At 57.2% G+C, this 27,633-nt stretch overlaps 2 protein-coding genes across 12 annotated transcripts in view; both read left to right on the plus strand.

Moving 5' to 3' along the window:
- The first annotated feature begins 367 nt into the window (after nucleotides 1-367).
- On the plus strand, nucleotides 368-8,030 carry PPP1R15B (protein phosphatase 1 regulatory subunit 15B). Its single transcript, XM_010127799.2, has 2 exons — nucleotides 368-2,118; nucleotides 5,053-8,030. Exons 1-2 carry the CDS (start codon nucleotides 568-570, stop codon nucleotides 5,263-5,265), a joined length of 1,764 nt encoding a protein of 587 aa, XP_010126101.2. The 5' UTR covers nucleotides 368-567; the 3' UTR covers nucleotides 5,266-8,030.
- A 12,035-nt stretch (nucleotides 8,031-20,065) lies between these two features.
- Nucleotides 20,066-27,633, plus strand: part of PLEKHA6 (pleckstrin homology domain containing A6) — a 43,002-nt gene continuing 35,434 nt past the window's right edge. For all 11 annotated transcript variants that reach the window (XM_086765798.1, XM_086765801.1, XM_086765805.1 and 8 more), the window contains exon 1: nucleotides 20,066-20,190. The gene's annotated coding sequence lies outside the window, so the exon portion shown is untranslated. The remainder of the gene's footprint in view (nucleotides 20,191-27,633) is intronic.

Consider the following 27,633-nt stretch of genomic DNA (forward strand, 5'->3'; position numbering starts at 1 on the left):
ACAGGCGGCTGATTAACGCGAACGGGAGGCGGGCAGTCAGGTAGGGCAGCCCCGCGGAGCCGCTGCCCGGCGGGAACCGGGGCGCCGGGCGCGGCCCCCCCCGCCCCTCACCGCGGCCCCGCCCGGGGCTCCGCTCCCCGCCGCCGCAGGGGGCGCTGCCGCGCGGCGCCCGTTCCCCGCCGGCTGATGCAATCCTCACGCGGAGCGAGGGGCGGCGCCTCCCCCCTATCAGCGGAGGCGGGGACTTTGCGACGCCGAGCCGCCGCCCAATAGGCGGCGGAGACGCTCCGTGACGTTCAAGGGGCGGGCGGGCGCCTGCGCGTTGAAGCGCTCCGCCCCTGGGGGGGGTCGCGGAGGAGGCGGGGGGGGGGGTTGAGGCGCTGTGCTCGGTCCCGCGCCGCCATTTTGTGCCGCCGCCCGCAGCAGGATGGAGTCGAGTACCCGGGAGAAGCCGTTCGCCGCCCGCCGCGCCCGACGCCCCGCAGCCCCTCGACGGAGCGCCGCTCCGCAGGCCCGACCGCACCGCTGGGAACGCTGAAGAGCCTCCTCTGCCCTCCGCCGCCGCTCATGGAGCCGAGCGGCAGGGAACGCGCCGGCCCCGGCCTGGGGCAGGCCCGGCTGGGCTTCGCCGCGGCTTGGCCCAGCGCGGCCCCCGCCGGGGCTTCGCCCCAGGCGAGCCCGCCCTTCTCGTGGCTGCGGCTGATGTCGCAGCTCCTCTCCCCGCTGCCCGCTTTGCTGCAGCGGCTGCTGCCCGGCCCCGCGCTGAGCAGTGCCCTCTGCCCCGCCGCCGGGCAGCCGCCCTCCAGCGGCCCCCAGCCGCCGCCGCCGCTGCTGCTGCTGTCGGAATCGGCCACCTCGCTGGGTTGGACTGAGGAGACGCTGCCGTGGCCGGAGGAACCCTTAGAGAAGAAGCGAGAGGGCGGCACGGAGCTCCCGGTGGGCCTGTGGGGAACCGGGCTGGTGCGGAGCAGCCTGGTGTCCTTCCCCGTACCGCGCGTGGATTTGTACGTGCTGGGCTCGGCGCAGGGCCAGGCCTGCTGCTCCGGGAAGAGCCATCTGCCGCAGCCCCTGCGAGCCGAGGTCCCCGCGGAGGCCTGGCGAGGCTGCCCCGGTCGGGGCGGCTTGCCGGAGGTTGAGTTCCTCCGCAGCAGGCGCTTGGCTTTTCTCCAGCCGTGGCGTTTGGCGAGCGGTGGTCTGGCCGTGCCAGACCCGGACCACGGCTATCACAGCCTGGAGGAAGAGCAGCAGCACAAGGGCGTTTGTCGAGACGAGGTAGAGCGACGGTGGGAGCAGTGGTGCGATGCTGGGGGGTTGAAGCGGCCCGAGGAGCTGAACGCCGCAGAGGGACAACCTGGAGCTGGTCCCTTGGAGCAGGAGGGGACAAGGGGTTCAGCTGAGAAGGGGACACTTGAAGAGGAAGTTTTGACTGAAGAGGGTGATGACAACTCCGAAATAGAGCAAAACCTTCCAGTTTCAGCCAGACCTGCTTGTGCAAATAAATTAATAGACTACATCATTGGGGGAGTTTCCAGTGGGGAGGAGAGTGCGGATGATGAGGAAGACTGGGATGATGATGATGATGGGTTTGATAGCGAGGGGCTCTCCTCGGATTCAGATGCCAGTAGCCAGGACGGGGAAAGGCTTCATCTCTGGAATTCCTTCTACAGTTTGGATCCGTACAACCCTCAGAACTTCACAGCCACCATTCAGACATCTTCCAGTAGTCCGGGAAAGGATATGTCGGATGGGGAAGAGGAGGAGGAGGAAAATTCTTCGTGGGCAGAGGAGTCATCAGACTCTCCTCACCCTAGCTCTGAAGAGGAGGACGAGTGGGACTGTAGCAGTGTGGATGAGGCAGAAAACTTGAAACTTTGGAATTCTTTCTGTACCTCAGATGATCCGTATAATCCTTTAAATTTCAAGGCAGCCTTTCAAACAGCAGAGAAAAAAGGGACGCCTGGTTTAAAAGGAGGGGAGAGGCCGAGTTTGGTCGCTTCTGAGGGCAGTCACTTAACTGTTTGTGGGGTGCAGTTGGAAAAACATAACTCTGGGGTCACTGACTTTGTGCAGCGTGACAGTCTTTCTGATGAGAAGTGTAGAAGTACCAAGCGGAAAAAGGTATATGTTTGGGTTTGTGTTTTGGGAATGCTAAAAAAAAAAAAAAAACAAACAAACCCACGTTGCCTTGAGCGGTGCGTGAGTGGGTGACGAGGTCACTTGTGCCGGGATTGCAGCCACGGTGGAATGCAGATCATGCCCCCATGAGCTCATCGTCTAATTATTTGACTGAAATGAGTGTACCTTGTCCTTTACATTTTTTTATAATTCACTGGCACAGGTCTTTAAATTTCTAGACTTGAAGTTAAATTTTCTCTTTAAGTTGTAGCTTTTGTTCTGTGTTTGTGTTGTAATTTTCGTCATCAGAGAAGCAGGTGAGAGCTGTGACGTAAGTTTTTCCTCTGGAAAGTATCCGTTTCTGTTATGAATAATGTCAGTGAAGTGTTTTAGCGCCTTTGTGTGCCTGTACTGTAATTGAGACTTGGAGCGTTGTAAGCGGTTTAGGACCTGTGACAAGTCTGCTTGAGGTGCAGACAGCAAATGTCTTCTGGAGTAGGAAGAACTCTTCCGTTGTGGGTTAACACGTGCTACAGTAAGCCACTGACGTTTCAATACAAAGTATAGTAGTACTTCCATTTCCATTTAGGTGGAATGGATAAGAATGACTGTTATCGTTCAGCAGTTTTCTGTAAAAATGCAGTAATGTGTAACTGGGCTTTTGAGGCAAAAATTGGAAGTGTAATGTGTTTCTGAGGAGTTTGCGTTAAAAAAACTTTCAATACATGTGCAAGGATTCAGGTAAATAGTAAGAGGTTTGTCCTCTTGTAAGTTTTATGATGCTACAGATGTACAAGATGGCTTTTCAGGCGAGATGTCTTGAGTGTTGCTTTATACTTCAAACACTTGTGTGAGTAGTAGCTTGTGATACCAAGTCCCAGGGTAACAAGTTATCAAAAAAGGAAAGCTGTATAATGCTTGCTTCAGTGCTCTTACGGTGGAGAGATTTGTTTTCTCCTTTAATTGGCTTGGAGTTAACTTCATACCTGTTTTTGCTAGGGAAAGCGACGTGTAATGGTTCACCCAGGCTAAACTGTTATATTTTAGTCTCAAAGGAAAATACTGGAAGTTAAACAGTTTCTGCAAGAGGTCTTTTGTAACTGTCAGCGTCTGTCTGAAGTGCTGCATGGTAGCACTGACAAGCCCTGCTGTAAGTTCGTCCTGCTATGACCTAAAAATCTTGCTGTGTGTCAGGGATGTAGACTTAACAGTAGTAATTTTTTTGACTGATTTGTTGGCTGACTCTGTCATCTGTTGACATGGTGCAAGAATGATGATGTAGATGCAATGTGTAGGGTGGTGGTACGAAATCCGGTAATTGTGCCCAAGGGTGTCCTAGACTGATGTAAAAAGGATGTAAGGTAGGAACTCGCAAAGGGATAGGCTGATGTAACAGCTCGGTGTGCTTGAAAGCAGGTCCTTAATTAGCCCCTGTTTGCAAAACAGAGCAGAGATTGCTGAGCAGTGACTGAGGGCCAGTCACGCAGCCTGCTCGAGGCTCTTTCCTATCTAGTGTCTTGCAGTCAAACCGCAGCAATATTCATGTTTGTAAATTCATGAAACCTGGCAGCGTTTTGTTTACTCAGAAGTCAGCAGGTGCGCTGGCGCTGTGCGAGGACGTGTGGGGTCTGATGCCCTTTTGCAGACGACTCGGCAGTAATTTATGATCGCTGCCCTCGAATCAGAGGTTGCTTTCCGCACAATCTCGTGTGGCTCTTTATCCTCTACTGCTGATCATTCCTGTAGGTCATCTCTTCCATAACTGTTACCTTCATGCTTTTTGTGAAGGTTGGAAGATGACTGTACCACAAAAACCAGTCTCGCTCCACGCTCCTCATTGTGTTAGTGTGAACTGGGTGTGAAACTAGGGCTCTGTGTTAAGGTACAGGGATGGAGTAGCAAGTTTTTTGTACCTCCTTGTGTTTTTTTCCTGATCTTTCAGAAGTAGCTGTCTTGCAGCAAATTTAGTGGTGTCATCTGTAACAACAGTGTTTGGCTTGTCTTCGAGAATCACTCCTAGTCTGAGCGTTGATGGATGCTGACAGTTTGCCCTTCGGTTTTGTGCCTTTTGTACAGCTAAACGCAGAGTGCTACGTAATTCAGTAGGAGCCTGAAATAGTCTCGCTTCTGCTTATTGCTCAATAACAGATTTAAATTCTTAGTATATAGTTACAGTCTAAATACTCTCCAGTTTAGATCCTGAGCCTATAAATTTCTTTGTTCTTTAAAAATAGTTTAATAGTTCTTAAAAATAGTGAAGAGTGAAAGTTTTCATACGTATTTAAGTTCCATTACTGTGACTTCATTTCCTTGCGTGACCTTAAATACATGGAACTTGATACTGGCTCTAAAGAGGTGGGTTTGTTCCAGTCACGTAGTGATGAGTGTTGCTTCCTTATATGTGGCGTAGTATGATTTCTTTCCATAGTGCTGAAGTACAAGCTGACTCACACGATTACTTACTCTACAGAACAATGATTCTTCCTTTTTTTTTTTTTCTTATGTAAGCTTCAGCAATCGGAAATGTTGACTGGTAGCATATTTCTAGCCTTAAGTGGGTGTCCTGGCATGTCCCGCTGAGTAACCTGCTTGAACTGTATCTGTGTGAGGTTATAACCCAGGGCTGATGTCAAGGGGGTGTTACTTCACAGGGAACGTGCTGTTATCTGCTCTCAGCCTAAAGAGGCCTCTTAGGCTGCAGTTTAGAAACTCTGTGGTAGTTTGAGCACTGCTTTTGGTAGAGGAAAAAGTCAGCAACTGGTTGCTTTTAAAGCTGAGAGGTGAAATGTGCTCTGGCCTAGGTGGTGCGCAGACCTAGCATGAACTGGAAGCGTATCTGAGGCTTTTGGCTATTTTAGGCATTTAATAACTGTGGTTAAAAATTAAAAAATCGTATGTGCAAATAAATATTAACCTCCTGTGACTTGTCTTTTCCAGGTAACCTTCCTTGAAAAAGTTACTGAGTATTACATAAGCAGTGAGGAGGATCGTAAAGGGCCCTGGGAAGAGCTTGCACGAGATGGATGCAGGTTCCAGAAACGTATCCAAGAAACAGAAGAAGCCATAGGATACTGCTTCACAACAGAGCATAGACAAAGAGTATTTAACAGACTCCAAGAAACCTACCACGAGAAGGTTGATCTCTGCTAGCACCTTAAATGATCTGGTAGTTGTGCGACCCTAAGCACTCGTGAACATCTTCAAAACAAGAAGTGGCAGCTGCATGTGCCCGTTTGAAACGGGGAGAGAAGTGGAATCTTAACACTTTTCTCCCAGTTCGATACTTGGCCAACAAATAAACCTGTGTGTCCCGTTTTGATATCCAGACAAACCTTTTGAGTATCATCAAGGGTAAGGGTGGTATAACTGCATTCCTTTGAGTAACACTTGAGAAACGGACTGCTTTAGGTTAAATCCATTCCAAAAATGCCTTGTCTGCCATATGTGGAGAATGGTGACTATTTAGTTGGATTTTTGCACTTTGAAAAAGCAAAACCTATTTTGAAGGAAATATTTATGGGGCTCAGAACCTAGTTATTGCAGTTTTGATTTAAAGTTTCTAGAGGTATCTGCTACTTCCTTGTGGTTCTCTATTTTCTCTAACTTGTACAAAAGTCTCAGAATTTTGTTAGCTAATAATGTTAACTTCACTGTGCGAAGCAGTTCATTCTTTCCTTTTAAGATCCCAGTTCTGCATGTAATCTAGTGTTTGAGTGTTTCTGTAACGCTTTGATGTTTTCATATTTCAGTCTGGCACACTGGGGGATTCAGGGGAACTCTGGTGCACTACAAGCCCTTTGGTTCGTCTTTATTTAAACAATACCTTTACCCAGTACTGTTCCAAAGGGTGTTGGCTGCTTGTGCACCAAACCTCTTTGCTTTCAGGGCAGTGAAAGGCCTTGTCCTGATCAATAATTCGAGTTCAAGGTACATAGTGAGGCTGTGGCTGATAATTTGAATTTAGGTAGCTACGTGAAGGGAGCTAGGCCCTCATTTTTTAGTTAATCTCAGAGTAACTTTGCCGTAATTGTTCCTGCTTTCTGGAGATGGATTGAAGTGGAGGATTCTTCATGTTTCTTGTATCCAATATGCATGTTCTGGTACTGGTGAGGAGAATGATCTTTGACTTATCAGAATCTAAGGCTACCAATCCCTCTGTTCTTTACCAAAAGACAGTATTAATACCTCTATGCGTCTGCACTTTTGTTCGTCTGGTACCAAAATAACATTTCACGTTTGGGGTCTGAAAGTTCAGGTCCTCGGTGGAAGGAAAACACTCCTTATTTATGTTCCTAACTTCAGATGTTTAATTGTTGTTTCAGTCAAAATAAAAAAGCAGCGCCATTTGGCTCTGAGTTTGGACCTGAAGCATGTTGTGTGGCTGTTATCCAAGCAGGTATGGGGTCATGCAATGGAATAAATACCAAAATTCAAAGAATTTCTATCTGTTCGCACAAAGTTGCGGGAATTTGCTACTTGGTTCATTCAGCTGACTAGCATTGTTTCCATTTTTTAAGGGAGAATCCTAAAAACACTTCAAACTTGTTGTCTCGTTAATAACTTCAATTTTTAATTTGAAAGAAAATTACAGGTCCAGAAGAGCTTCACAGAGCTCTACTGAATTTTCTGCTTTATCGTGCCATCTTCTTGGCCATTACTTTTAATTTTATTTCAAATTTCATAGTTTTTGGGTTTGTACTTTATTCTTATTGCATGAGGTCTGTTCTTTGAATTTAAAAATTGCCTTCTCTGCTACAAGTTAAAGTGTACAGTTACAGAATTCCAAGGATTAACTGTGAACTAGAGTAGAGTTGTCATGTGAACTGAAAATACAGCTGAAACTCAATCAGCCTTACAGACTGGCTGCTGGAAAGCAGTGTTATTTTTCATACCCATGGCCTAAAAAAAATTAGATTCTCCTTCCCTACAGAAGGCAATTTTCGTTGTGAAATCATAATTCTAATTATGTCCTCAAATCCTGTGAAATAACTTCTAGTTTTTAGGAGTTTTTTTTCATGTGTCACATGGTAACAGGTGTTCTGCTTTTTTTTTTGTTTAGGACAAAGCACGCAGGATGGTAAATGTAGAATTGCAATGGAAAATTTATTGACTTATGGTCCAAGTGTGATAAGTAAAAATACTGTTTATTGCTCTTGGTAGAATATACTACAGTCATTTTTCTGTGACTCTCCTAGTCTCTTCGATCTTGAAGAACTCGTTGGTGCTTCTGTTCCTCTGGACAACTCACTTGGTTTATTGGTGCTTGTAAGAAGCTCTAGAGCGGTGTGAATTAACACCTGCAAATGCTGATCCACTGTTTGCAGAGGCTGGGAAAAGGCTACAGCTGGAAATGAACAGAATTGATAAGCTGGATGTAAACTAGATTAAAAACTGCTGCTTCCAAAGTGCTTCTAATGTTTGAGAAATGAATTTTTTCCAACCTGCAGTGTATCAAGCACTCAGTTCTAACGCTGCTGGTTCTCACTGAAACATGCCTGCTTGGGTACGCTTTTCCCCCCTCAAACCTCGTGTTTTCAAAGTATCCAGTGTGAGGTGATAAGAAATTAACACTAAATGCATCACCACATCATCGTCTTAAGAGCAAGCTAAGCTTGGCTGTTACCAATTTCCCTGCAACATACCGTAAAATGGTGATACAGGATGTGTACATGTGTAAGTGCTTTGAGTGAGGCAGTAAAAATAACACTTGTTGAACTTTAAATCAAAACTGTAATTCAGATTTTATTTTTGTATAATTTAGAGAAAGTTAGAAAACCTTCAACATTGGCTTTATACAGATTTTAATTGATTTGTGTCGAGTTTGTTGGGTTTTTATATCTAAAGTTATATTTCTGTACATAATAAAACTATTCAAAACTAATCTGTAAATTGTAATAAAGATATTTGCAAGATAACGCCAAATTGTTTTTCTTTGAAAGAACTCAGGGGAAATGTCAGGTAACTGTGGAAGCATGATTTGTGCGCATCTGTTTATGAGAATATTAAATATTTTATACTAACCTTCAGTGTTTCAGAGGAGGTTATGAAGCAGGCACTCTCCCCTGTGAAATTCCTCCTGAACCAGTAGCTCTGCGTGATCGTAAGGGCTCCTTGTACTGCTGAAGCTTTAAACTAAATTACTTGTATTCAGATTAGGTGTTGGCGTGCTGTCAGCAGGGATGTTAATCTTTTGTTGCCCTAATTGAAGCTGAATATTCAGATTTGGTTTTAGTTTGCTGGCTGGTTGGCATAACTTTAAAAATGACTGCTGCGTGGTTTTGAAGGTATTTCAGGGGTTTTTCTGGAAATTATTTTCGGGCTTTGCGCTGAAACAACTTTGGTGTTGCGTTGTGAGCAGGAGTGGCTCAAAGAAAGGTCAGAAGATTGGCACCTACAATTAGAGAAGAGCTGGAATGCTTCTCTGTGCTCTGCCGTGCAGCGTTGGCCTATAATGCAGTGAAATGTTTGTTCCCTTGTTTATGTTTTGATGAATTGGAGTAAAATATTTGGGAAGGAACTGGGAATATGTGAGAGCATAGGAGGGTGGCAGTGCCCTGCGCAGCATTATCCAGCATGATTGTTTTTAATGAAGGAGTTTTTGTTGTGTAAAGCTGTGTCTATCGCTGTTTTTTACTCCAGGGAATACCATCATTTTTGGCACAGTCTTCCAGAGCGTGAAGCCAGAGTGGCTCGCAGGAGCGAGGCGCTCTCTGGGGCGTTGTGCCCCTCAACTGGGGCTGGTGGGGACAGCGGCTCTTTGCTGGGTGGGAAGGAGGAGGCGGGAAGCGCTGCGTTGCTGTGGGTGCAGACCAGGGCGGCAATCAGACGTGGACTTCCTGTCACAAAGGGGTGAAGTGGTTTGCAGGCACAAATCAGGTTTTCCAGGGGCTTACTGGGAAATGAGGCTGGCCTGACTGGGCGTCAGGCAATTTCCTCCAGAGCAGCGATACTGGTGACGAGCGTCACGGGTGGCTCCGCTCCGCGTGCGACACGGTCACGGCGTAGGAATCTCTGGAATGAGTTCAAGGGCCACGGCGTGGTCACGCCTCTTCTAGAGCAATGTTTTTGGGGGAAAGCCTTCATGTCTGGGCATCTCTAGAACATTCTCGTGCAGTGTTTGTTTCTGTAAGAGTATGTGTTTGTTTCCGTTAGAGTATGTTTCTGTATGGGGAGAAAACTGCTGGACCAGACAAGGAAAAACGCTCTTTTTAAAGTCATTCACCCATTCTGCTGACTCAAATCTGCCTTAAAAATGAACATTGTAATTTCTCCTTACTCAGTGAGCTTAAAGAAATGCAGTTTACGTGCTAAATGTGATCTGTGTAATCCGGCAGCGCATCCAGATGCCATCTGGAATGTAGAAATCCTGCTGGGGTTTCCTTCTTCTCTCAGCACTGAGGTCTGCAGTTGGAGTTTAGCTGACAATTCATCAGTGTTAGAGTAGAATTGTTCTTGCTCTGGTAGCTGTATCTTCTCCACGGGACTGAAGAACTTGTTTGTCAGCAAAGCACGTGGGGAGTAAATGAGCTGCTATTTTTGTAGTCGCTACTGACTGCATCCACTAAAATGCCATTTGCAAATTAAAACTGCTGCGGAGCTGGTTTGGCCCCACAAAAACGAGTTTCTTTTGAAACTGGCAGGCAGGAGAAGGCAATGACACTGAGCGCGATGGCCGGTCCAGGGAAAGTCCAGCACGGCCTCGACCTTATGGGCTGTAACTGGGATATAATCCAGGGTTTATTTCAGCCTGTGTGGCGCTGGGGGGGAAATGAAGTCTTGTAAAAGCTGTCCCGTTAGTCTTGAGGGTATAAAGTCTTAGAGCCCATCAGGAGCGGGCATCCATCTGCCCCTCCCGCTAATGCTGGCGGTAAGGCTGTCAGCAATAAAAACACCGGCTGCTCTGTGGCTGCCCCAGCTGTACGAGCACACCGGCGATTCCTTGCTTTCCCTGCCTGTTGGTTGTTTTCAGGATAGCACGCGGTGTTTGGCTACGCGCAGTAACTGTCTTCTCCATTCTTGCAATCGCTAGGTGTGTCGGTTCTCGTAGGAAAAAAAAAAAAAACCTCCACCAAAACCCTTCCCTGTAGAAATGTACTGTTTGGATGGTGCCGTCCTAAGCTAAATCTCAACGCCTGTCTTTAGGGAAGAGAGCTGCCCTAAGGAGTAACTGATCCACACAGAGCAGAGCTAAGAAAGGTCCTGCTTGGAAAAGAGGGCTTTGGTGCCTGATGGGTCTGTGGAGTTTGTGTAATGGAAGCAGCATGTCCGACATCGCTTTGAGCAGCTCGTCCTGCCCCGCTGCTGCGTGACGGCCCGGCCAAGCGGCTCCTTGCCCCGTGGGAAACGCCGACTGGTTTCCTTCCCCATCACCGAGAGAGCAGGCACCTCATCGGGAACAGAAAACAGCTACCGGCTGCAGCCCTTTTGCATGCAGAGAGCAGCCTTTGCCTGCGGGCGGCTGGGATTCGTCCCAGCTCTCTTGCAGGGACTTTGTGCTGGGAAGAAACAAAGACCAGTGGGGGCATTTGGATTCAACACCTTCTCCCCTTCCCTTCTCATGCACCAGGCTTCTCCTTTCAGGTTGCTGAGATAATTTAGGCCAGATCTGAGGGTTAAGCAAGGCTCCTGGCGAAGGGGAAGAGGGAGCAGGTTAAAAAGATTTCACTTCTAGAGCTTGGGGGGACGTTAGGCTGGCGCCTTTCCATGCCTGCTCCCATGCCGGCTGGTGGGAGCTATGGTAACGAGCCGTGTGTGGGTTTGGAGTTCTCGGGGTGGATGTGGGAGCGGAGGGTTGCCGTGCCTGTTGGTAAATGTGTTACTCGGCTTGGTGATAAAAGGCTGTTAAACATCTGCTCGCAATCTGGGTGTCTGGGCTTCCGCGTACCAGCCCAGTAGGATCCACTGAGCAGCACCCACCGGCGCTCCCGGCAGCGGCGTTCCCTGGCACCGTCTATCAAATTACAAGCAGTTTACAACCAGACATAAAGAATATGAAGCAATTAGGCTTTTTGCTTAGCAACTCCCTCTCGTTTGAGGTGATTCCTGGTGCATGTGCTCAAGCTGGGAAAGCCAAGAGGGAGCAGAGTGCTCCTGCCTGCCCTGGTATTGCAGAGCACGGCGGTGGGATGGTCATTGTGTCCCCAGCCTGGCTCCCAGGTGACGCCTTTGAGCAGTTGGATGGGCTGTGTGTGGAGTGACGGGGAGGGAGGAGACAACAGCTTGAAGACCCCCCCCTGCAGTGCTGTGTCCAGTTCTGGAGCCCCCAGCATCAGAAGGACATGGAGCTGTTGGAGAGGGTCCAGAGGAGGCCACGCAGATGCTGAGAGGGCTGGAGCAGCTCTGCTGTGAGGCCGGGCTGGGAGAGCTGGGGCTGTTCAGCCTGGAGAAGAGGAGGCTCCGGGGAGACCTGAGAGTGGCTCCCAGTGCCCAAAGGGGGCTGCAGGAAAGGTGGGGAGAGACTCTTCAGCAGGGCCTGCTGTGACAGGACCAAGCGGTGATGGTTTTAAAATAGAGGGAAGTGGATTCGGACTGGACATAAGGAAGAATTTTTTTTTTGTGCTGAGGGTGGTGGAGCACTGTCCCAGGCTGCCCAGAAAGGCGGTGGATGCCCCATCCCTGGAAACATTCCAGGCCAGGTTGGCCGGGGCTCTGAGCAACCTGATCTGGTTGGAGATGTCCCTGCTCCTGGCAGGGGGGTTGGACTGGGTGGCCTGGAAAGGGCCCTTCCCACCCAAACCCTTCTGTGATTCTAAGTTACGAGGGGCAGACTGCATTAACAGTCAGGGAGGGGGCACAATGTGCATCTCGGGGTGCATCAGGTTGAGTCCAGTGGAAGTGCTTGGTCGATTCATTCTGCAACTGTGTTTCCTGGTCGCGTTTCTGGAGAAGCTTTTGTCCAGGAGATGGTGCCAGAACTGTACGGCAGCACGGGACTCACAGCTGGCAACGCAGCCAGGGCTACCGTCACCCCAAGGCGCTTCTGGTCAAGTGGGTCCTTGGCTCAGAACCCCCTCCCACCTATCCCTCCTCCGTGGTGGCCAGAAGGTGCCGTGCTGCCTTGCTCTGGGTGAGCATCAGGGCGGGACGAGCAAATGTGGGGCAAGCACAATAACCATCCCTTTCTGTGCAGAAACACCCAGTTTTGTGGCATTCCTAACATCTGACCCACGAGGCCTCCATGCAGGAAACTTCCTTGGCCTTCATTTGCCGTCCCGGCCAGGGCAGGTCACCCGCGACGGGCTGGGTGTCAGGCAGCAGCCGGGGCCAGACGTCCTCTCTGACCACAACTGAGCCGCGGCGGTGCCTGCGTCAGGCCGTTGCTCACCCAGCGCAGCCCTTTTTCCGCGTGCTTCGCTCCCTCTGCCTTTTGTTCTCCGCGTGGTCCCGCCGTGGCTGGGAGCGAAGGCTTGGCGCTGTGCGGATGGAGGAGGAGGAGGTGGCTGCCGGCGGCTGCACCGCAGGGACCGCGGTGCCGGGCTGCTCCTGGCACGTTGGCAAATTAAATCCTGCCCAAACCAGCACCTCACGTATGAGGGTGACCTGGTGTCCCTGGGCTGGCCAGCAGCCACGCGTCTCCAGAACATGGTCTTTCTTGCTAGAGTAAATACATCTGTTGGGCTTTCTTCTCCATCTTCTCCCAGCACAAAACCAGTTTCCCGCTGGTGGGCTCCTGCCCTCAGGATGGTCCCATGGGAGACCGGTGGCTTCCCCGTCCCTCTGCGTCCCTGCTGAAGGATGGACACCAGGCAGAGGTGGCAGTGCCCGATGCTGGGGGAGCATCCCTGGGACCATCGGTGGAGACGGTGAACGTGAGTGGTTTTGCAAAGAAAACCTCGGTGTGTGCCTGCTCGCTGTCCCCTTCCTTCCCTGACCTGGATGGTTGTGAACAAGGAGCTTTTAAAAGGGTTTCAAACCAAATGAAAACAAAAAGCTCCGCTGGTATTTCCCCTTTGAATTTCCATTGGATTAGGTTAGAAATAAATAGGGGGGGAAAAAATCTCTTGTGGAAAGCAATAAAAGCTGATTTATTTACCTGGCAGGAGAGAGCCTGGAGCTGGTCGGGATTCTTGGCTGAAGGTTCTCCAGAGCCCTCCAACAACCTCAGCACCCCGGGGGCTGTGCCAGCCCCTTCTCCTTTGCAATGTGAGTGGCGGATGAGTCGGTCCCCTGCCCCGCGATTGCCGTGGAGAAGCGAGGGGGACCCTGAGAATCCGCACGGTCAGGGAACGCATCCCTCCCTGGGGGTTACTAGAGAAGGAAGGAAATCTTTTAGGATCGGATGAGTTTGTCTGGCGTAGACCCTGATCCCGCATCCTCTCGAGGTTCGGGTGAGAATAACCCTGCCATCGGAGAGGTTTCCCCCTGGGCTGGGAGGTGAGGGCCATGCACAGGGAGCTCCTAGCCCTGGTTCTGCAGGGAGGGCTCGTGGGGTTTCGGTTCTCTTAAAGTTTAGGTTTCATCTCTATAGAACTAATTCAGCATCAGTTTTGAAAGCTCAGTCCTGAAAGCCGTATGATGGAGAGACCTCCGGAATCTCGGGAGCAGTGCCCGGAGCCGCTCTCAGACGCAGGTCCCTGAAATGTTTGTGCTGAGGACTAACGCCGCGTGTGAGCCGTGACTGGGGTTAGAGGCTGCTCCCAGTAAGGAAAACGCCGGCTGCGAGCCGCTGCCGAGGCAGGGTGGCCGGGAGGACCCGTTGTTTCTGGGAGCACCCTGGTTATCCCCGTGGTGCCTCCCTCGGCGCTGAAATAGGATTAGGGCAGCTTAGGAACAGACCTCTCGCCGCATTTGACTTTATAAAACTATTTCTGCCTTGAGCCACCACGTGCCACAAGCCGTCTCTCGGCCAGGGCTGGCTATGGGGGTTCCCCCTAAAAAACCACAGTGGGAACAGTTTAATGGGGCAGCTTTGCCCACTGGTTTTGAGTTATCTGGAGATGAAGCACCACCACACCGAGCTGCTCTTGAGGTTTGACCGCCAGCACCAAGTGCTGGGATTTCTTCACTGCGGAGGCCGAGCCAAGGCAGGGGAACACAGAGCTGCCCCTCTCTGGGGTCCCGCCATGGCCTCCCCAATCTCGGGGTGCAGCCGTGAGGCCCTGGGAGTTCCCGCAGTCGTTAATCAGGCGGTGATTGATTGACGGGGCGGTGATGGACGTTTCGCTCTGCAGCAGGATTCAGTGATGGTAACGTGATAAGGGCGGCAACTCCCCGGCCGCCCCAGCGTACCTGTAACCTAACTGGGGCAGGCAGGCTCAGCGTAACGCTATCCCCGCTCAGCCCAAAGCCAGGCAAAAAGCCCCATCTTTTGCAAAAAGCCAAGGCGCAACGTAATCCCGGCGAGCCGTGCTCTGAGCCCACCCTCAGGGCCGCAAGCGTGGGGGTCCGAGCACGCGCGCGCCTGTGCGGTCCTCAGCTCGCGTCCGTGGACACGAGCTTGGCCCACGGCTTGCAGCCAAGCATTTCTCCCACAAAATGGAGCTTTTCCAGGTGAAGCAACACCCAGAACCATGGCATCACTCCCTGCTACACCAGGGTCCCGTCAGATGCTCTCCCGATGGGCTCGCTGGGACCAACCAGGCGTGTTTTTCTCACCCAGTGGTTCAAAAAACTGTAGGAAGAGCCTTCCTGAGGCTTTGGGTGAACTGGTTTCCCCAAATCTTGGCAAGGAATTGGTCTGACGTAGGGACTGCGCTTCAGCTCAGCAGGGCAAGCCCCTTCCTCCCTGCTTTGGGTACCAGCTCCTTCCTCCCCACCTCTCCCAAACCAGCGTCTTTCTCCTCATGCCATGAGAAGCTTTGCAAAAGGCGCCGCTGAGACACGAGGGCGATTGCCTCCTTCGCAGCCACGCAGCCCGGGTGCCTCCCAGACCCCACCTTTCCCCTTAAAAAACATTTAATTGACGGCTAAGAAGCAGCAGAGAGAAAATACCCATTGGGCAGCTCCGAAAGCGCCGCAGATAATCATCAGGGTGCCCTACATACTGCCTCGGCTTGGCTGCCGGATCAGACGGGGAGAAGAATTTGACATTGTTTAAAATGAACAGGAGAGGGAAGTAACAACTCCATAATTACTCACCCCGAGTTAATTGACGGTAATTACACTGAGTAGGCAGCGGAGGAAGCTGTGACGGGCTAGCCCTGAAGAGTCATTTGGAGAGCCGTGCCGCGGTGCTGGGAGGATGCCCTCTGAACCCCGGGTCCGAGAGGGTTAAGTTGATGGGTTTGGTTGGGATTTTTTTTTTTCTTTCCCTCCCTCCTTGGTTATTTGCAGCAAACAGAGTCTGGGTGGAAGGTCTGAGCCGAGCAAGTGTTTGTTCCTGGGGGGACCGAGAGTTGGTTGACGCTTGCCGAGCCGGGTGCCGGCCCTCCTCGCAGCGCGGGGCTGCTCTGCGCCCGGGTCCCCCCACCCGTCACCCCCATGGCGGATGACATCGACTGGCTGGACCTGCCGGGCAGGTGGACCTACGGCGTCTGCGGGGACGGGCGCGTCTTCTTCATCAAGTACGGTCCTGCCTGGCCGCTCGTGCGGAGCGGGGATGGGGTTCACGCTGGGGCGTGGGGGGAGCTGGGTGCATGGCTGGGGGGAGCTGCGGTGGGTCGGGGGCTCAGTCTGGGCTGGGAACAAGGGGTACCCTCTGCTGCAAGCCCCTGCGTCTGGCTGCTTTCGTGTCACACAGGGTCATCTCTCTTTTCCCCCCACCTCTCTGGCTTTGCGGCTCTCCGCTGTCCCAGCCGTGGATGGGTGCTGTTCCCCTCTTTCCCTACGATCCCACCTTTCCATCCCTTTGGCTGGAAAAGTCACCTGTGTTGCACAGACCCTTCCCCGGCGATGGGAAGGGGCTCCCTGGGCCCTCGCGGGTGCTGACAGCCCCACTCCTTGTCTTTCACAGCGACGAGACCAAATCCACGAGCTGGGTGCACCCCGGCACCGGCTACTCCATCCAGAGCGGACACTTCTCCTGCGCCGGTAAGGGACGGCTCCCGCGTCTCGGAGTTTGCTCTCTGCCCTTCCTGGGCACTGGGCAGAATCCGGAGGTGTGGAGTGAAATCCTCCAGGAATGCAATGGGGACCCCGAAAAGCTGAGCGAGCGGGAGCTGCCTTGCAGCTGGAGGGGTGCGGAGATTTTCAATGATGTGCGAGGCGACGCCGCATCTCTCGGGCGCGGGGTTTCCTGCTGCAGAGACGTTCTCAGGGGGGCTTTTAGGAGACCCCTTCCACAGAGAGACTCCCTGCAGTCTCTGGGACCTGTCGCTGATGGGGAGTGGACCCAAGCTGCTTTAAAAATGCAGTTTGAACGTCTGAGAGCCGACCACAGCAGGATGCAGCACCCCACAAGTGTCATAATTGTCCCACGGCTCCCTGCCCGTGCGCTCCTGCCCTTCTCTAGCGCTGCATCCTGCGAGGGGGTGGTCTCCTCCCCGTGAAGCGGGGCCTGGGTGTGACACGAGCCTTGCTACCCATCCGGCAGCGGATCCTTGGGGCGAGCGCTCTGCTCTGGTGCAACACTCCAGCCGGACACGGACAGGGAGGGTGAGGGCTGCGTGGGGCGAGGGAGGGTGACCGTGCTTCTGCCCTGTCCTTCCAGGGCTTCCCCGAGGCTGGGAGGTGGACACCACGCCGCACGGGAGCTTCTACTTCATCAAGTAAGTGAGAAGGGGCTGGGGGGGAGAAGCTTCTGCCCCCGGCTCGCCAGTGCTGTTGCACCCTCGGAGGGTGCTGCTCTCTGGGCCTGTATCTGCCAAAATCCTTGCGAGTGGGGTGCAGGCTGCTGTCATCTGGGCTCGTGGAGGACCAGGGCAGCGAAGATGTGGTTTGGGAGGCTTCAGAGCAGAGCAGTTGCTAGAGGATGGGGCCAGGATCCGTGCTGCCAGTGCACGCCGAGGTTTGGGTGGGTGGGTGCCCGTGGCAGTGCTGTGGCTCGTCCCACGCTGCTGCGGACGTGGCTGTGATGGTTCCGCGGTCCCAGCAGCTGAACAAACCCCGAGGGAGAAAGGAGCGTGTCGGGTTTGGTAGACGTGCGCGGTGCCGTGTCTGGGGCCGCTCGGATGCTGCGGTGAGCGAGCCCTGCACACGGCGAGTTTTAGCAGAGGGCTAAAGCTCGTGTCAGCGTGGCACAGCGAGGCCAGGCTGGAGCTACCCGTCCCTGCGTGACCGTGGCAGTCCCCGTGCGCAGGGGCCAGACCCGGCTCTGGGCTACGTCTTACATCTGGATTCCGCGACTGGCGCTGCTGGGACAGGCGGATCTCTTCCCGTTCCTGCACACACGGCAGCTCCTGTGCCAAGTCACCATTTCAGATGCAAACGTCTCTTCTGAGGGCTCCAGGGCGCTGTGGGCGAGCCAGCCAGCCCCCCCGCCCTGCCTCATCCCTCGAGGAAAAGTCCCCCGCAGCCCCAGTGGGGATTTTCTGCAGGGCCCTGCAGCACCCAAGCCCCGTGGGAGGGAGACGAGTGGTGCAAAGGGTCCCTGGGGCACGCAGGGCTGCGCTCGCCGGGGTGAGTGGAACAGGAGCCTACGTAACTCGGTGAGCATCTGGCCCAAGGCGTTGCTCCGAGAGCCTCGGTTCATCCCGGCGGGTTGTTTCCCATTGCCTCTTGCCCTGCTTCCCTGCCTCCAGTCCAGGAACTGGGACCCTGGTGAGGTGATGTCGGTGTCTAGACAGGCTGAGCTGCAGGCTGCCGCCGCCTCGTGCAGGACTCCGGGTCCCGCTGGGTGAGGGTGTTTCCGATGGGATCTTTGAGCCCGTCCCTATCTGGCGTGGACGGAGGTTTCCCTGCCTGCTCAGACGGCAGTAAACCTGGCGAGAGCAAAGATCCCAAGGTGGGCTGCGGGCTGGAGCGAAGCGCCAGGATTATCCGGTCTAATCTGTCGAGCAGAGCCAAGGTGTCCTTGGATCAGCCCCGCGTTCGAGTGGCGCAGCCACAAACGTCGCCGGGAGTGGGGCTGGCTGGGCGAGGGCTGCGGTGGCGAACCTCCCGGTCGGGTTCAGGCTGCCTGCCTGCAGCACGTCTGCAATGCTTCTTCGTGGCCGGGATCGTCTTTCCCCGCAGTCGTCCGTCGCTGCGCGCTTGACGTATTATCCGTGCTCGTGCAGCGCGCCAGCTGGGAATGCCCCAGCTGGGCAGGGAGAGGGGCAGGGCTGGAGGCAGGGGGCTCCGGCCGGGAGCTGCTCACCCCAGCCCTGGCTGTCGTGTGCTGCTGTGCTGGCTCCTGCCTTTGCGACAGCACCCACGAGGTGGCATTGGGGCTGGCGCAGCGGTGCATGCGCTGCACGTTGCTGCACACGTGTGCGGGGCCCAGCTGCGGGGAGGGGACCCACTGGATCCCTGCGATGCCGGGAACCCTCCCGCCCGTGCAAGCCTGGGGTGCTCCTGCAGGGAAGAACTGTAAGGAAAAGGGCTCTTTTCCACCCCGCTCCTGCCTGCTCCGCATCTGTGGCATCGGGTTGGGATGCGGATGGGAGCCGATGGTGCAGCACCGCGCATCTCTTCGCTGTGCCTGGCTAGGCTGGGGGTCTCCCCCGAAGGCAGCACAGCTCCCCAGTTGCTTATGGGCTTCCCAGGCTGTTTTTCAGCTTTCCTGGGTGACAAGAGGGCAGTGGGGGGGTAGAGCCACCCCATCAGGTCCCCGCTGCCTGCGGCGCTGGGGAATGGCTGAGGACAGTGACCTTGGAGAGGGGAGGACTCGCAGGCACAGTGGCTAGCTTTGGGGACCCCCGCATCCCTCTGCTGCAGCCTGGCAGGGAGGGAGGATCTTGCCCATCGCTGTGGAGGAAGGAGGGGGAGATGCATCCAGTGAAAGCCAACCCCCTCCCCAGCCCCTAATGCTGTGAAGCTAATGGGGGGATTATAGGATCAAGGGCAGATGCTGTTTTTTCCTTCCTGGAGAGCGTACATCTCTCCCCATGGAGGATGGAGGGTCCCTGTGTGCTGCGGGGTCTGAACCCCTGGCCGTGCGGGCTGGGCGCAGGCAGGGTCCTGGCCGCGGGGCCTGGCAGCTCTTCGGGCAGAAGCAGGGCAGTGCTCTGGAACAGGGCAGCGTGCCATTGCTGTAGGGCTGGAGTTTGCAGCTCCCCAGTGCCTCTGTGAGCGCTCGGCTCTGCAGCCCAGGAGGGCTGGGAGCCTGAGCGGGGCAGGGGAAGCGTCCTGCCAACCCTGCCTGAGCCATCGCCGGCCCTTGGCATGGCCCGGGGGACCGAGCGGTGGCCTTTTTGTGCTCCAGAGAACAACCTGTATTTGTTGAGCTGTTTTGCTGCCCGTCCTCTGCGTGCTGCCTCCTCCCCCCAGGCACAGGCAGCTCTCCCCGGGGTGCAGGGGGTGCAACTCCCTGTGCCTGCGGGTGCTGCCTCACCCGAGTCCCATGAGCCTGGCTGGGAAAAGATGGGCTCCCCTGCCCCGAGAGATGTGGGGTGCAGGAGGGAGCAGGGTCTAGGCTGTACCCCAGGGATGTGGTGGGGAGCATGGTCGAGGCTGTACCCCTGATACTGGGATGCAGGGGGGGAGAGGGGTCCAGGCTGTACCCCAGGGATGTGGTGGGGAGCATGGTCGAGGCTGTACCCCTGATACTGGGATGCAGGGGGGGAGAGGGGTCCAGGCTGTACCCGAGGGATGTAGCAGGGAGCATGGTCCAGGCTGCTCCCCCAGGGATGCAGGAGGGGAGCGGGGTCCAGGCTGTACCCCAGGGATGTGGGGAGAAATGGGGTCCACGCTGTACCCCAGGGATGCAGGGGGTGTGAGGGGGCACTGTGGTCCACACCCCGTCCCCCCAAGTGCTGCAGGGGGTGCAGCACGGTCGCGGGTCCACCCAGGAGACGCTGGGGTGGGGGTGGCGGTGCGGTCCACCCCTCTCCCGGTAATGCCGGGGGAAGCAGCACGGGGGGCGGGGGCGGCAGGCGCGGCCCCCCCGCCGCGCTCGGTGCCAGCCCGGCATCACGTGCCGCTCGGCGGCCCCCGAGCATGCCCAGCTCCGGCTCGGGCTCGGGCTGCGGCTCCGGCTCCGGCTCGGGCTGGGGCTGCCCGGGAGGATGCTGCGCCCGTAGGCAGCGGGGGGGTCCCGGCTGCTGCCCGCCCCGCACGGTGAGTGCCCCCGGCGCGGCTCCCTTCCTCCTCCTCCTCTTCCTTCTCCTCCTCCTCTTCCTCCTCCCGGGCGCTGCGGCGGGGGTGGGGGGGGGGGGGCGCGGGACGGCAGAGCATCCCCACTCCATCGCGGACGTGTGCCATGGGGCGGAGGGGCGAGCTATGCAGGGGGGGCTTTTTTAGGGGAGGGGGATGAGGGGAGCCGTGTCGCAGCCAGGAGGGTCCAACCCCCCCGGGGTGCCCTGAGCGCACCCAATCTCCAGAGCGGGGTCCGCTGTGGGGACCAGCACCTCCTCGGCTGCCCGAGGGGCCGGGGGCCGGGCTCCCCCCCTGCACTCCCCTCCGCTTTCGGTGAAACATAGAGACCCCCTGAGCTGTCCCCGCGCTGTGTTTGTGTGCTGTGCCCTCGCTTGTGTCCCCGGACCCCGCAGCTGCGGGTTGGGGTCCCCTGGGCTTGGACCTGGCTGTGTGCGCAGACAGGGAGCACCTAGGCTTTGGGAGAGACCCGGCTTTTGGAGCTCTGGCCCAGCACCCCCAAACCCCGTTGATCATAACCAGGGGTTTGGATGGGCCAGACCCCCCAGCCCTGCATGTGGGGCTGGTCCCCGTGGCTGGGGTCACAGCCAGGACAGGCTGTGATGGATGGAGCCCGAGATGTCATCTGGCATCTCGCAGGGGTCTCTTCCCAGGGACCCCAGCGCTTCCCTGGGCTTCACGGCTCCCATCTCGCCGCCTGCTTGGTAGGGGAGAGCCAACCTCCTCCTCCTCCTCCTCCTCAGCAGAGAGCGGGAGCAGAACCGCCTCGGGGATGCGTGTTGCCTGCGAGATGCTGGCTTGCTTGGCCCCCCCTGCATCGAGGTGTCTGGCGGTGCCGGAGACGGCGCGCGAGCCGCAGCCTCTACCCTGAGCAGTGAATCGCAGCTTTGTTGAGCCGCTGTTAGATCTGAACGAACAGAGTCTGATTCATCACATGATGGGGCATATTAAATACGCCACGAGTCTATTAAACCCCAGCAGAAGGGGCTGGAAGGGCCGCCCAGTGCCGTCCTGCCCTGGGACTTGGTGGGGACCCCAGCTCTGGCTGCGGTGCTGCTCTGCGGAGGGAGATCTGGCCCCTCCGTCACCTCTTTGCAGGGTCTTTGCCATCCGCCGAGGGCTGTGATCGTTCTGTGGCGTGGGAGGGCCGAGTCCCGTGTGCGCGGTTCGATCCGTACCGCCTGGCCCCGCCATCCCACCCGTGACGTGTGCCGCGGTCCCTCGGGTGCTAGAGGCCGGCTCCCCTCTCCAGATGGCTGCTGGAGCGGCTGCGTAATCCCTCCGAGCGGGCAGGCGGGAGGGAAGCTGCGTCAGGCAGGGTGTGCGTGGCCATCCCGGGGTGCGGAGGGGTGCAGGCAGGCCTGCCAGGGGCCGGGCACGCAGGGGACCAGGGTGGCATTTGCTGGGGAAGACGTTCTTCCAAGCAGGCGAGGCTGTTTGCGGCGCTGCGTGCTGCTCTGCAGCCGGGAATCGGCAGCACCCGTTGGTTTCTCCCACTTCTCCACGTCAAGAGCGTCTGCATCCCACTGTGCATCCTGCTGTGCATCCCCGGGGATGAGCACAGGAGCTGCTCCCAGTATGGCTCGTCCCGTGGTGCGCAGCCACGCACATGCATGTGCACACACGTGCATACACAGTGAGCTGAGTCTGTGCATGCAGCCACTCTGATTCCTTCCCCTGAATCCTGCTGGCGTTTCCTCGCAGGGAAGGGGAGCTTCTGTCCCACTCCAATCTGCACCGGTCCCTCTTGTCCCCTTCATTCTGCCGGGAGAGGATGAGGACCACCTCAAGCCAGCCCCTCAGGGAGCTGGAGCTGGGATTAGGACTTCCAGAGGGGAGGTGGCCAGGCATTAAAATTCTTTAGCGTCTGCTAAAAATCACATGGTGAGCGCAAAGCCGGTCCCTCCGGCTGGTCTCTGGCTGCCTCGGCTGGAGCCTGCCTGGGGGGAGCAATCCCAGCACCCCCAGCCCACGCCGGGGAGCTTGGTGGGCCGTGGCACCCGTCCCACTGCACTGGGCCACCAGCACCATCCTGGCTCCGAGCATCCCATCACCCTGCCTGCATCCCTGGCGTGGGGAGAGGGGCTGTAGTGAGGGGTCTCTGCCCTCCTGGGCAAAGCCTGGCGCGGGGGTCCCACAGGAAAACACGATTTCCAGCTCGCTGCCAGGGTTTGGGCTGCCGGGGCCAGCACTGGCCTTGCTGGAAATCCTGGTTTCCTGCCGAGTTCCCATAGAAACCGGTGGGAGCAACCGCTGGGCTGGCAGGGACGAGGGAGAGGAGGGTGAGTTCCATGCCTGGCACTGCCAGGATGAAGCTGCTGCGCGGGCGTTGGTGGCCGTGGCCCCTCGGCTGCTCCCTGCCGTGGGGCAGATGCACCAGCACCACCCTCTCTGCGTGTGTGAGCGTGCACACGCGTGCGGGCACACCCGCGCACGCCGCTGCTCTGCGGCCGGGCCCGGCGTTGGGCGCGAACACTGACCCAGATGGGCTGCGTGGGGCTTAATCCCCCTCGGGGCCGCCTGAACCCTCAGCAGCCGGGCAGGGGCTGGGGTTGGTTTCTGCTCCGTCTGTGCCCCTGGGAATCAGGTGGGCTGGGGGTTTCTTCTGCCCGTCTTTGCTTGCTGGAGAGGAAGGCACAGCTCCTCCGCTGCACCTCTCTCTTTCTCTCTCAGGCATTTGTAGTAGCATCCCCCAATCTGTTTTCCTTTCCTTGAAACATGATAATCCGCAGCGGGCAGAAATAGTACGTTGAGGAATGTGCCGGCTCCTCTTCAGCTGCGTTTTTCCCCGCGATCTGGCAGCTCCGCACCCGCTCGGGGAAGCCCTGCTCCAGCGCTGGCCTCGCAGCCCCTTCCCACCGCCCCATGGGCAGCACCGCGGTGTGGGGAGGGGGGTGCCTTGTGCCCCACCAGCCCTCCTCTCCGAAAACACCCCTGGTTTCATGGCGCTGCTGGAAAGCATCCCTCGGCGTGGGACGATGGGCAGAGGTGACCTGCAGGGAGGGGACACACACGGTCTGACCCCCACCGCAGCCCTGCCTGCTCCTTGCAGCGTCCCAAGCTGGAAAAAAAACCAAAATCCTGGGAATCGGTTGTTCCTGTGCAGGCAGGTCGAGGCCCTCCTGGTTTCCAGCGTGGTTCTGGTTTTATTTATTTCCCCGAGGAGCAGCGGCTGCGGGGTGAGGTTGCTCCGGCCGTGGCATGCAGGGAATCAGGTTGGATGATCGCAGCGGCCGGTTGTGCCCTTAATCTGCGAATTCACCAAAGCTCTTTAATGGAGATTCAAAGTCACCAACTTCTCAATTAAGGGATGAGACAGCTCTTGATCCACGTTTCTGGGTCAGCTGGAGAAAGGGCATTTTTAAGACCTGGGCCATTGCTTTCCTTTGATGTTTCTAAAGGAGATGACTTTGGGATAAAGACCTCGCCAGCCCGCGCTGTGCGGGAGGGCGTGCAGCTCGGCCACCTCCACGGCAGGACTCCGGCTGCTCCCGAGCCATGGGCTGAGCTCCGGAGAAAGTCTCTCCTCCTCTCCCCGCAGAGCACAGGTGCTCTGTGCTGGGCGATGTCCCACTCTACTGGGATGCTCTGGGCAGCGTCACCAACCTCGCGAGGTCCTGCTGCTGCCGTGCTGCTCCCTGCGAGGCGAGAGCACCGTGCCCAGCCCTGGCAGGCTCTCCCAGAGCAACCGAGGGGCTGGGGGACGTGGGTCGGACCCTCCCAGCCTCAGCACCGGGGCCACTTCCTCCTTGGTGCATGCTCATGGGTGGTCTGCACCCTGCCAGGGCCCCCAGCTCTTTAGGGTGCTTCTAACCTTCTGTTTACCTCAACAGCAGCCGCTTGCATGGGTGTTAATTGCAGGAGCTGGCAAGGCACTAATTAGGGGATAATGAGATAGCTTTTGTGTATGCCTGGCATCATGTTGACAAACACCCCGCGCCGTGTCGGTGATCCCCCCGCGCCCGTGTCGGTGATCCCCCTGCGCCGTGTCCGCTGGCCCCTCTCCCTGGTTGCCATGGATGCTCTCTGTCCTCCCTGCCTGCCCTGCTGTTCAGGAGCAGCTCAGGGTTTCCTTCCCCCATCCCATGTCCCCACCTCGATGGGTCTCAAAGCAGCCGCTGGATGCTCCTCTGATTATTTAAAGCCGAAGAGTTCCCGTCCCGGCTCTGTGGGACTCGGGCGGCAGCGTGGCAGCTCTGAGCCCCAAGTCCCGCTGGTAATTAAGTGGCCGCCAGAGCCTTTGCAGCTCAGCCCTTTGTTCTCGGGGCAGGGAGGCAGGATCTGGCCGACGCGGGGCTCGAGCTGCCCCCTCCACTGTCACCGTCTCCCCTCACCGGGTACCATCCATCCCCATCCTCGTGTCCCCAGCCTGGAGTTGGGGACTGGGGCTTGTCCCCATGGCTTGGTGACTGAGCATCCTCCTGCATCCTCTCACCGCTCCGCCACCCATCTTCCTCCCGCTGCCGGCAGAGCCCCGCGTGCCGCCGAGCAGCAGGAGGCTGCTGTTTTTCTCTGCCTGCCTGCGGTCACCGGTGACTGGGAGCCAACGCTTCTCTCCCAGGCTTCTTTACGTAACCACTGTCAGCATCAGCTCCAGCAGCTCGGTGTCACCAAGGCCTGGAGCCTTGCAGCCACGCAAGGGCCACCCCAGCACCACGGCTGCCGACTGCCTCAACCGCGTGACGTGGTCACCGGCACCGGCATCGCTGGGCTCAGCTGGGGCTGGGCCGAGCGGGAGATGCCTCTGTGGGTGCAGCTGTGGCGGGAGCGCTGCTCCTGCCCCACAGACCCCGGGGGATGACGTGCCGTGGGTCGGGCTCCCCATCCTGTGGCTGGCGCCCAGCAGAACAGCCAAGACCAGTCTGGCAGCGCCGGCAACACCGGTCGCCTCCCAGCCCTGCTTGGCCGGTTCTGCACCAGCCGGTGCGGCGAGCTCTGTGCTCGCTGCTTCCCGGGGCACCGGCCGGGTGCCCCAGCTGCCGCGCGCCTGGGCTCAGCCCCCTTCCCGGGACCCCCGAGTGCAGCCCAGACCGACTGGGATCGAAGGGCTCTGCTGGCACAGGTGGGGCTGGCGAGGGCGAGCCCGGCGTGGGCTCGGCACGGTCACTCGTTCGCACCCGCGGCACAATCTCCTGCACTGCGACCTCTGCCCCTCGCTGCGGTTACAGGAGGTGAATCCCCCTCGGCTTTGCAGGGATTCACTTCCAGCCACGGAAAATCCTCGGGTGACTTGCCGGTGGCGGGGTTGCGGCTTTTTGGGCTCCTCGGAGCCTGGCGGGTGGGTGCAGGACGAGGCCGGGGTGCGTGGGGCAGCAGGACGGCGCTGCCTGCTTCCAGCCGTGCTCATGGAGCGTTGGCATCCCCGACCCGCCGCCAGCGCGGCCGGAGGCGGCTCGGCTCCCGCTCCCGGCTCCTGCTCTCCCTTTTCACACCCATCCTCGCCGTCTCTGGAGTCACCATCATTTGTCCCCGTGTCCCCCCGTGCAGCCGTGCTTGGGGACAGGCTGGCTGCAGGGGTCCCACGCAGCCCTGCAGCCCCTTGCAGGGGGATGCTCCGGAGGTGGGAGATCTGCTCGATGGACTGCAATTAATTTTTTAGCCTTTATTCTCCCAGAGAATTTGAAAACCCGATCGCACCCTCAGGGCCTAGAAAGCGAAAGCAAATCGGGCGATACAGATCTGCTGGTTTTGCCTGCGTCTGGTTATTTTAAATCCAACTGGATGGTGCCAGCTTGCCAAGTCCGGGATGCTGGGGCTCGGGGGGACCGTGGGCTGGGGCAGGGTGGGCTCCTCTGCCGTGCCCATCTTCCTGCAGCGCGTTTGCCGCATCTGCCGCGTGAGATTTTTTTTTTTTGCTTCTTTTTTTTTTTTTTTTTTTTTTTCCCCAAGTGCCTGTTTTGTGAATGTGCAAACGCAGTGACCTTTCGCGGGGGCCGCCCGGAGCTCCGGCTCTGGCTGCCGGCTGCTCTCCCGCTTGTCAGGGAGATGAGGGTTTCGAGAGCGACGTGCAAACTCCGAGGCCTCTGGGCTCCAACACTCAGTTGCAATCGCCGTGATGAGTTCCCGGAGGGAGGAAAGAGCTCGTTTCCCGTCTCTCTCCGTGTGCCCGGAGATGCCAGGCTCTTCACCAGCCATCGGCGCTGCTGCTTCGCATCCTGTCCCCGTCCTCCTCGCATCTCCTCCCCGCTAGCTGTGATCTGTTATTGGTGTGACCTTGTCCCTCGCTGCCATCGCAGGAGGGAAAATGTCCCCCCTGTGTCCCCAAGGGTCTCTGGCAACGGGTGGCCCGGGATGGATCCACAGTGAGCGTGGGGTGCCGATGGGGAGGGTCCTGCTCCTGCCCGTGACCACCGGCCCCGCGCGCTCCCGGCGAGCCGTCCCCTTGCCCGGCGTCCTTGGGCACGGCGACAGGGCCAGCGGCCTCTCCGGGCCGTGGACAGACCTGCGCTGGCCCTCCGCAGATAAGGGCTGTGCCGGCGGGGAGCCAACAGGAATGTTTTTTATGCGGCTAAAGTTCACCTGCCCTTCGGAGCCGGCCGGGACACGTGCTCACGGGGGGATTGGGGTGGCTGTGAGCAGGGGTGCCCTGTCCCGGGGTGGCCCTGGCGTCGCACTGCCGGCTGGAAGCCCAGGACGGGCGGTGGGATGGGGCTGGTGGGATGGGGGTGCTCTTTGGTGAGGCAGAGCCATTGTGGGTGCTTTTGGGGTGCCGAGGGGGCCCGGCACAGGGGTGTTCCCATACCTCTGGGCTGGCTGTGGGACATTGGGGACAGGCAGGGCAGCAGCTGGGAGCAGGATGCCCTGCCACAAGTGGGGAAACTGAGGCACGGGGCCAGCACGGCGGAGATTTAAGCCAGGGACCTCTCTCAGGGCGGGTGCCTCCCTCTGACGTGTCCTATCTCCGCTCCAGAGAGCTCCTGAGGTTTTGGGGGGTGGGGTGGGGTGCGTGTGTGCGCCTGTGCACGCGTGCACTGCCTGGCAGCCAGCAGCCCCATTTCCTGATCGGGGTTTGGGTGTTACCATCATATAATTAGTCAGTAATTGCTCTGTAATGAGGGAGCAATCCTGTGGTGGGGCAGCACTTAAAAGGGCTCTCCCCCACCCCTGGCCGCTCCCCGCAGCCCCCCAGCATCGCATCCCAAGCCCAGTTCTCCTCTGCAGGGTGCCGGGCGGGTGCGTGGGTGCCCCGCTCCTCCTGGGAGCGGGATGGGGAGATGTGGGGCAGGATGTCCTTAGAGAGGGGTCTCCTCTCCCACTCTTCTCGGTGGCACTGGGGGCACTGGGAAGTGGCACGTCCCGCAGTGCCCGTGCCAGCCTGGCTGGCTGCCCCGGTGCCTGTCAGCGCCGCTTTTCACTCCCTCCTGGCACTCGCTCCGCTGCCTCCAGGGCCCTTTGGGAATTTCCTCC

This window comes from Chlamydotis macqueenii, chromosome 23 (assembly GCF_036417535.1).
Source record: "Chlamydotis macqueenii isolate bChlMac1 chromosome 23, bChlMac1.mat, whole genome shotgun sequence".
NCBI lineage: Eukaryota > Metazoa > Chordata > Aves > Otidiformes > Otididae > Chlamydotis > Chlamydotis macqueenii.

Coding starts and splice junctions, on each gene's coding strand:
- PPP1R15B (XM_010127799.2), top strand. CDS start 568: ATGGAGCCGAGCGGCAGGGAACGCGCCGGCCCCGGCCTGGGGCAGGCC. Junction 2,119..5,052: donor GAAGTACCAAGCGGAAAAAG/GTATATGTTTGG, acceptor TGTCTTTTCCAG/GTAACCTTCCTTGAAAAAGT.